At 34.7% G+C, this 9,235-nt stretch overlaps 1 protein-coding gene across 1 annotated transcript in view; it reads left to right on the top strand.

The window, feature by feature from the left end:
- Positions 1 to 9,235, top strand: part of METTL4 (methyltransferase like 4) — a 33,325-nt gene that overhangs the window by 20,800 nt on the left and 3,290 nt on the right. The window contains exons 5-7 of the mRNA XM_037737684.1: positions 2,803 to 2,979; positions 5,586 to 5,692; positions 6,058 to 6,149. Of these exons, the coding sequence (XP_037593612.1) occupies positions 2,803 to 2,979; positions 5,586 to 5,692; positions 6,058 to 6,149 (376 nt within the window). The remainder of the gene's footprint in view (positions 1 to 2,802; positions 2,980 to 5,585; positions 5,693 to 6,057; positions 6,150 to 9,235) is intronic.

Raw genomic sequence — 9,235 nt, 5'->3', positions numbered from 1 at the left:
TAGGTGATACTGTGTACTTTCCATTGCATCACATAAAGATGAATATTTTAGAATTTGCTCAGTGATTTCCCTGAAATTAGAGCTAGAAGAGGCGATCTGAATGTTTCTTCCTTCTCCACACAAATCAACCCAATTAAATAAAATTTAGGCAATCAGGAAATCTGCAGTTATTGAAATCATGTAACTTCAAATTTTTGACCTGACATTCTTGATAATTGTAGCAAAATTAGTTTTTTCATCACTTTGATTATGAGAAATACTAGTTGCTGGAAGAGCACTTATTTAGATGGCAGGAATCTTGGGTGCTTGAGATCTGAAATCTTTTGCTCATTTATTTGTTTTTTGAGACATAGTTTTGCTTGTGTTGCCCAGGCTGGAGTGCAATGGTGTGATTTAGGCTCACTGCAACCTCCGCCTCTTGGGTTCCAGTGATTCACCTGTCTTAACTTCCCAAGTAGCTGGGATTACAGGTGCCTGCCACCACACCCAGCTAATTTTTATATATATATATTTTTAACTAGAGAGGGGGTTTCACCATGTTGGCCAGGCTAGTCTTGAACTTCTGATCTCAGGGGATCCACCTGCCTCAGCCTCCCAAAGTGTTGTGATTACAGGTGTGAGCCACCGCGGCAGGCACTATTTGTTTTAAGAAATACTGATTGTTCCTGACATACAGTTGTCACATGCTAGAGCTGAATTCCAGTGTTTGTTCCATTTGGCCATTGGGAAGTCATTTACTTTTTTCAGAGCAGGCATAGCGGTAAAAGTCTCATTGGAGTCAACTAAGGAATAAAATAAAGGAGAGAAAGTAGAAGGACTTGCATACAAGTCTTTAGCTTAGTTGTAGATGAAAGGAGGCAGAAGTGAGGGAGTTTCCCTTCTGTATTCTCTGTTCCCTTCTTTCTCTTCTCCTCCCCTCCCCACCTTTTCCTCTCCTTTTCTTCTCCCTCTCTCCTTTCTCCTTTTTTCATCTTTCTTCTTTTCAAATGAGACAGGATAATCATATTTATAGGTTGATGGTAAAGAACTACTAGAGAAGTTGAAAATACAGAAGGAGGGGAATAACTGGTATTACAAGATACTAGTATATGGGAATAAGAGAATACAACTGGAGGGATAAGCTTTAATAGGTGAAATCATGCCATTTCCCTTAAGAGGAAATGTATAGACATAGATCAGTAAAAGTATATAAAGGAGAGGGGTTAGGGTTGGGTAGTTGAAGGATCTTGGTGGCCTTTAGTTTTACTGATGTATGAGTTAACTTCATCTGCTAAGAGAGAGTTTGGGCAAGGGATCTGAAAAGTGGTGAGGGTTTGTGGTACTTGACTAAGGATAAGTAAAGGAATTGATGAGTAGTTTGAGATCCTAAGAATGGATTTAATAAACTTTTAGTGAGTCAGTTCTGCATTTTCTCTGCCTGATTTTCCCTGTACAAACAAGTTGAAGAAAATTGTGATATTGATTTAAGGTTGGAGGTTTGCAGGAACTGGAGGTTGAAGGGTAAAGGGAGGATGCGAATTGAGAGTGCTAGTGAGAAGGCAGTGAAGCGATTGGTGGTCCACAAGGAAGAAGAGTAAGTATGATCAGGAGTAAACTGATAGATAAGGTCAAAGAGTAGGTGAGGCATAAGATGCTATTACCAGAGATTGATGTTTATGGCTTCAGAGAGGGAGCATGTGTGAGTGATGACAGGGTCCAGGTTACGGCATTGGAGTGGATTATGAAAGTGGGATGAAGGCAGTTGTATTTGTTAGGTGAAAAATAGTTGGGGTATGTACATTATATGGATTGTGCTTTGAAATTTTTCAGAATAATGGCACATTTTATGTTGGTGAGGTAGAGGGATCTCAGAGCTTAAGTCCTTATCGAATATGTTGAGGATGAAATGAATTCAATAAGGAACAGTAGAGGCTAACAAAGCTGGATAGCATACTTCTCAAAAAGGAAGGGGTCTTTTTTTTGCAAAAGTGGATGAATTACAGCCTAGAAGCAGCGGGGGAACCAGGAGAATAATGACTTCTCCCCTCACTCTCAATGTTGGAGAAAAGGCCATATTCTTTTGATTGAATATTGTAGAGCAAGTAGTATTTTAGCAGGACAAACTAGACATTATACTCTATGGCCAGGAGGTACAAGATTATAGATTTTGTTTTACAAAATGAAAGCATGAGGGCTTCAGAAAACCCAGTGGAATTGACTGAGAAGTCAACAAGCAAGATGATAGATTGGGGGTTACAAATGCAGTGGGGTGGAGATGAGGATGGGTGAGATGATAGGTGACATAGGGAGTCAGCATTATGTATAGGCTTTGAGGGTTCTAGGGGTAGGAGAAGCTTCATTGGAATAGATTGGCTTTAGCATTACCAATTTCGCAACACCGATTTGGTGCCAGGTAAGGCTTGTAAGGTTTGACTTAGGTTATTGGAAGACTCATTTCAAGACTCACTGTGACGGGGCTCCTGTGTAACATAGAGTATGGGACCTAAACAACAATATTTGCTTAATTTTGAATTAGAGAAAAAATATTGTAAATGGTAAAATTACTGAAATATGATGTATTTAGAAGTGACCAAAAAAAATACAGCCTGACAATTTTAAACTAGTAAAAAAAAAAAAAAAAAGTGATTTTTGACTTGGGTGTAATAATGTGTCCACTGGGTGTCACTGCGGCTCTATATTTTGCTACACAAATAAATAGCGATAAGAGCTTTGCATTTGTGGAGTTAGTGTTATGTGTGTCTTCTCCCTGCTTATTTTCCTTTTTTGCAGTGAATTTTGCTCATCCTTTTTTTGTTTATTTTTAGGTACAGTTATTTGTCACCTCTGCAAATAAAACAAATACCAATCCCTAAATTGGCTGCTCCAAACTGTCTTGTTGTTACTTGGGTGACCAATAGACAGAAGCATCTATGTTTTATAAAGGAAGAACTTTATCCCTCTTGGTCTGTGGAGATAGTTGCTGAATGGCACTGGGTGAAAGTAAGTTCAGAAGTTAGCTTATTTGTTAATACAGCTTGATAGAAGTCACATAAATGTAGCATCTACTTTGTAATGCTCAACATGTCTCTGCTCTGCTCCTTCAACATGGGCTAATTCCGACTTTTGCTTTGCTGCTTAACACTTTTATATTTTTATTCTCAAGGCTATTTGTTTGTATGTCTTTTTGTAATGGGGCCTCAAACTGCTGCCTTTGGGGAATCACTAAGGATGATATCAGGATGAAATTTGTAAAAGCTCTGATTATGTCTGTAGTTAAAAAGACGACAAAACCTTTGGGGAATTATATATCACAAACACAGAAATAGTCTTAAACCTTCATCTTCTTTCCCTTTATATGCCCACAGTTTCAACCACCCTTTGTGATTTCTTTTTCTTAATTTATGGGGGATGAGGGCGAGGAATAGCAAAGTAACCCATTGTAGAGGGGGTGGGAAGATGCCAGAACCAAGAACCTCTTATGCTCTAAATCTTAACTTAGGTCCTCAGTGCCTTTTGTGCCGCTCTCCATATTTTTGAAAGAAATGATTCGAACTCTAGAATTGGTTCGAATCATTAAAGAATGATCTTTAATATCTCTGCAGGGTATAAGATTGCCAAAAAATACAGAAGAATAAGGCATCAGTTTAGAGTTCATCGGGCTTCCTTTTAAAGATGCATTGGCTATTTAGATGATTTCTGTAAAAACCTTCCTAAATTTTGAAAAGATAAGCCAAGCTATTATTTCAGTGTTTGATGTTTATATCACAAGCATATTCCTTTTTGACACAGTAGTGTTATACTTTTTATGGCTTTGTGTACACTTTTTCATCTACTGGAATATCTTCTAAAAGCTGTGTATAGTAGTTCCTCCTCATCTGTAGAGGATACATTCCAGGACTTATAATGGATGCCTGAAACCATGGATGAACCCCATATACAGTTTTTTTTTTCTATACATACATACCTATGAGAAAGTTTAATTTATAAATTACAAAGAGATAAACAATAATAACTAATAATAAAATAGAATATTATAGCAATATACTGTAAATGTTATATGAATATGGTCTCTCCTCAAAATACCTTACTGTACTGTACTTACCTATCTCCAGACTGCGGTTGACCATGAGTACCTAAAACCATGGAAAGTGAAACTGTGGATAAGAGGGGACAACTGTATATTGATTATTTATACCCATGTTATGGGACTTGACAAAGACTTACAGTTGTACCTTTGTTTTCATGCTGTAGTTTGGTCTTAGTGTTGGTTGATTTGGTGTAGGACCATGATGGGAGTATGATACCCCATTCCGTCTTGCCTATTATGATAGTTCTTTTATAATCAAACTAGGGCCAAAGTTAGGAGGATGTTACCTTTTGAAATCAAACCCCGTAAAATGTTAATACATGAAAACTAAGATTGTTGATCTGTAGTAGTAATCAGTTCTGAGATATGGTATGATAAAGACCAGTATTTAAATCATAAATATCACATATTATGTTATACTAGGCATTTATTAGGTAATTTTACATATTGTTATGATAGGAGGAGTAATGTGCCTTGACTGTAAAGGCCACCCAATGTGCCAGTGTTTATACCGCACTTTTTGTGGGAGATGCTGTCTGATTGGCACTAGAGGAGGTAAAAGACTTTCTGATTACTGATTTGGTTGTTTAGGTACATTGATATAGGATAAAGAGTTTTACACATTGACAGTGATAATATATATTCCCATGGTAAATTAATGAATTGATATTTTAAATTATGTTTTGAGTTTGATTAGCTTAAATGAATCTTTGAGCATATGATCATTCCAGGGTGAAATGATGAAATTAAATTTCTGAATTTATAATGCCAAGGGCCAGTCTCTGGACTAGATATTGTCTATCAACAACCTAGTTTCTATCCTTATTAATTTTCGCTTTGACAATGTTTAATGATACTATTTCCTATGACTAAAGGGAAATACATTATTATGATCTACTTAGTCATATTGCTAATTCATTTATTAGTTCATTCATTAGTAATTCATTTATTAGTTCATTTGCATGACTAATAAATAAATTACTGATGACATGCTTTCCAGGAATCAATTTTAGTTAAGAGTAGGGATTGTTTTATGTGCAAGATGACAATGAAATTGTATTTGAAATATTTATGTGATATTAAAAAAAAATCTGTTATAGAAGCACTGTCTAATATGATAGCCACTACCACATGTGAGACTTCAGCACTTGAAATGTGGCTAGTCCAAACTGAAATGTACTGTTAAGTATAAAATACACTTCGGATTTTAGGCATAGTACAAAAGAAAGAATGTAACATATCTCAATAACTTTTTAAATTGATTACATATTGAAATGATAGTATTTCAGGTATGTTAGATTGAATTAAATATATAATTAAATTTGATTTCATTGCGTTTTGTTTTTACTTCTTTTGGTGTTTCTATTAGAAAATTAAAAATGATATATGTGGCTCACATAATATTTTTACTGAACAGCGCTAGCCTGGAGGTTTAATTTCTTTTGTGTGTGTATGTATTTGTGGAAGCTCTATAGTAATGGGAAAAAATAAACCTCTTTTGTTGGCTTCTTCCTATCAGATAACCAGTTCAGGAGAGTTTGTGTTCCCATTAGATTCTCCACACAAAAAGCCTTATGAAGGTCTCATACTGGGGAGAGTTCAAGAAAAAACTGCTCTACCATTGAGGTAGGAAAGGCAATTTTTCAAAATTGTATACATGTATTAATTTTTAGGCTTTTGAAAATGATTAGCTTAGTAATCATTGATTTTTAAAAAGTTTTATGTTTTTGAAAATCTGAAAATGGCCCAGTGCAGAAAGGAATGAATGGTATGGCACACGAAACTATATTTTATCTAGTGTGTAATTGTCATTATTACAGAAAAGGAAATTGTGGGAATGTCTCAATACTTAAATTGTTAATTTCTTTCATTGATTATAAAATTTGTTTTAAAATCAGATACAGAAAGAGAACAAAAATCAATGCAGCTGTGGCTTTTATATAAAAAATTGTTTTTAAAATATAGTTTACTTTCTTGTTCTGTTGAATTAGGAATGCAGATGGAAATGTGATCCCTATTCCAGACCACAAACTAATTGTCAGCGTGCCCTGTACTCTTCACTCACATAAGCCACCGCTTGCTGGTATGTTTTTATATAATAGAATTGTTGCCACTTTTGTCAAATTTGAAAAAAGACTACATTTAGTATTTGAATGGTCTACAGATTCAGAAATTAAGTCAGATGTGGGTTGTTAATGCATATTCTAAAGCTTTATAGCAGAATTTATCTCTGTGAAATAGAGAATAGTTTTATGTTACTCAGCTTTTCCAGTTATGCCGTTTTTTCAGATTCCCCTTGCTATCAGTTGCTTCCCATCACTGGCCGACACAATGAATGCTGATGGTCACCTGAGGATGTAGTTCAGCTAGGGCCTTTATTTTACTACCAGGGCTCTATTCCTTGATTGTTCTAAAACCAGGAACTCAGAATAGTAGAGAGATAGAAGTCCCTTGATATTTGGTTGGCAATTCTCAGTTTTATATTTTTTAAGAGGTAGTGTTACATTTCTGGAACATTGACAGGTAATTGCTGTAGCCTGCAATTCTCACTAGTCTTAATGCTTTAGTGTAATGAACTAACATGAGTTTGAATCCTGGCTCTAGGAGTTGGGCAAGTCATTCAAATCTTTTTCTTTATTAAAGTCCTCATTTAAAGAAGGAATAATGATATTTATTATTTTAGAGTTCTGAGGAGTAGTTATATTTAAAGTTCTGTAGCATGTGGTAGAAGCTCAGTGAAGGCTAAATTTTTCAAGTCAGAGTATAAAAACATACAAACATAAGTCCTTGAGAGGTACTGAATTTGATATTCAAAGTTTACTTTTCAAAGAATTTCTGCAGGAAAACATATTTTATTAGTTTGGTAATTTCTGCCAGTAACAACAACGACAAAACTCCTGCAAGTTGCCGCTCAGGAATACTACAGGCAGCTTATGTTAGCTTGTAGAATATGAGGCAGTTCATAAACTGGGATATGTAGAAAGTGAGTACAAATTCCCAAGAGAATTTTTATTGCTAGCACTCAGGATTTCTGTTACCTTAAGTTGTTTATGCAGAAGGGTCCTTTTGAAAAAAAAAATTTTTTTTTTGAGACAGAGTGTCACTCTGTCACATACAATGGCCTAATCTTGGCTCATTGCAGCCTCTGCCTCCTGGGTTCAAGTGATTCTTCTGCCTCAGCCTTCCTAGTGGCTGGACCTACAGACATGTGCCACTATACCTGGCTAATTTTTATATTTTTAGTGGAGATGGGGTTTCGTCATGTTGGCCAGGCTGGTCTCGAACTCCTGAGCTCAGGTGATCTGTCCGCCTCGGCCTCCTGAAGTGCTGGGATTATAGGCTTGAGCCACCATGCCCGGCCTCTAGAAGGGTCTTTATAGTATTACTTCATTTGAGACATATACAAATGTCTACCTGAGGATCTGTTCTTTGACTAAGAAGGATTCCAGTGAATAATCAGTTGCCTTACACTTTGGACTGTCATAGACCTTTAATGCTTTAATATATAACTCAAATGAAAAGTGAGATTGCATTGTTCCTTGTGAAAAAAAATTACACTTGGCACTAGTAATACCTGATTATATGTGTATATGTATTCCTCTCATTTGAATTTTCTTTATCATTTGGTAGCAAAGCTTAATTTAGCGTTTGTCTCAACACTTATTTTTTTCTTTTAAAAATTCAAAAGCTAAGACCGTAAACTTTTTATTCTGAAGTGATAGTAAACTAATTATAATTCCGTTAAAATATAATCAAGTTATATTAAAGATGAGCCTCAGGAGACAGGTTTTAAAATAGTGAATAAAAGTGAGTCATGCCCTAAAGTATTACAGCTTCTATCTTTAAAATGCAGTTCTGCTGCATTCCCAGTAGAGAGCAGCACAAACACATTTTTAGGATTGAAAACATTTAAGAACAAAAGTTAGATTCTGGAGGAAAAATCTGAATAATTCCATATATCTATACTCATGTTTTGCTTAAGTAGTGATAGACAGGAAATATGATAATATTTTATTTTTGAGTTCATGTTACTATGTGTATTTTGAATACAGTTCATGTTACTCTATGTATTTCAGAAAGCATCTCTCAGATTTCTGCAGTATATTTTACCCTGAAATCATAACTCTAGGGGTTTGGGATGATATATATTCTGTATATAATGCTTACAACTTTTACATTTAAATGTTCTTAAACTGTTTTATACAAATTCATAAAACGAAATGTTTTCTCTTTTGTATCTATCTAGAAACACCCCAATATTTGTTTTAAAGTTTAATTGGTTATTTCTGCTGCAAAATGTAGATGACCATATTGGTAGCATATGCCATTTCAAAATGATACATTTGCATAAGTTTGAAATTTTTTCCAATAGGTTGAAAGATAAGCTATTAATAGCTATGGTTTACAATCTAACATTATTATAAATTTATATCTTTTGAAGATTTAAGGTAGGAAAATAATGAAATAAAAGTATTTAAATCCAAATTTTAGCTTTCACGTTTTACCTTAGAGGAATTTCTACTTCTTTTTACTGCTTTACTTACTAACAGTCTCCATCTGAAGAGTGGAGTTTAATTGATGGGATTATATGCACTGATGTTTAGGCCACTTCTCTTTTACTCCTGCCCCACACTTTCAAAGCAAAAAGGAAATGACTAGCTGTGCACGGATTGCATCCTCTCCATTGGTTAAAGTGTGTTTTACTAACTCCAGATGTTATGTAATTGTTGAAGTTTATGTGTCATACTCATGTTTAAATTTATATATTCACGTTTATTTTTAAATTAATATTTAAAAATCAGAATAATATTTTGATTAATTTGCCTTTATGTTATTTTGAAATAAAATAATTGTAGTTAACATTATAAAAACACAACTTAATATTCTGTCTGTTGTTCTTAACTAGAAAGGAAAAGAACCATGCAAAAATTTATGACATGGAGAAAACAGGATGGTAGTAAATGGGTTTAGGTTGTATGTATTTTTCCACTCCATCTAAGTACTTGGCTATCATTTTCTATTGTGAACGCTCATAAAACATAGGTATTCTGCTTCCTTTGTTAAGTCCTATAACACTGATTATAGTGGGTGCTCAGGAGAGGAAACATTTTTGAGTGGCTGACTCCAGTTTAAATTTCTAAAATAGGGTTGCTAACATCTTCATACCAA

This window comes from Cebus imitator, unplaced genomic scaffold, assembly GCF_001604975.1.
Source record: "Cebus imitator isolate Cc_AM_T3 unplaced genomic scaffold, Cebus_imitator-1.0 Scaffold41, whole genome shotgun sequence".
NCBI lineage: Eukaryota > Metazoa > Chordata > Mammalia > Primates > Cebidae > Cebus > Cebus imitator.
Note: the sequence above shows the minus strand (reverse complement) of the source record. Positions and strands in the feature narration are given on the sequence as shown.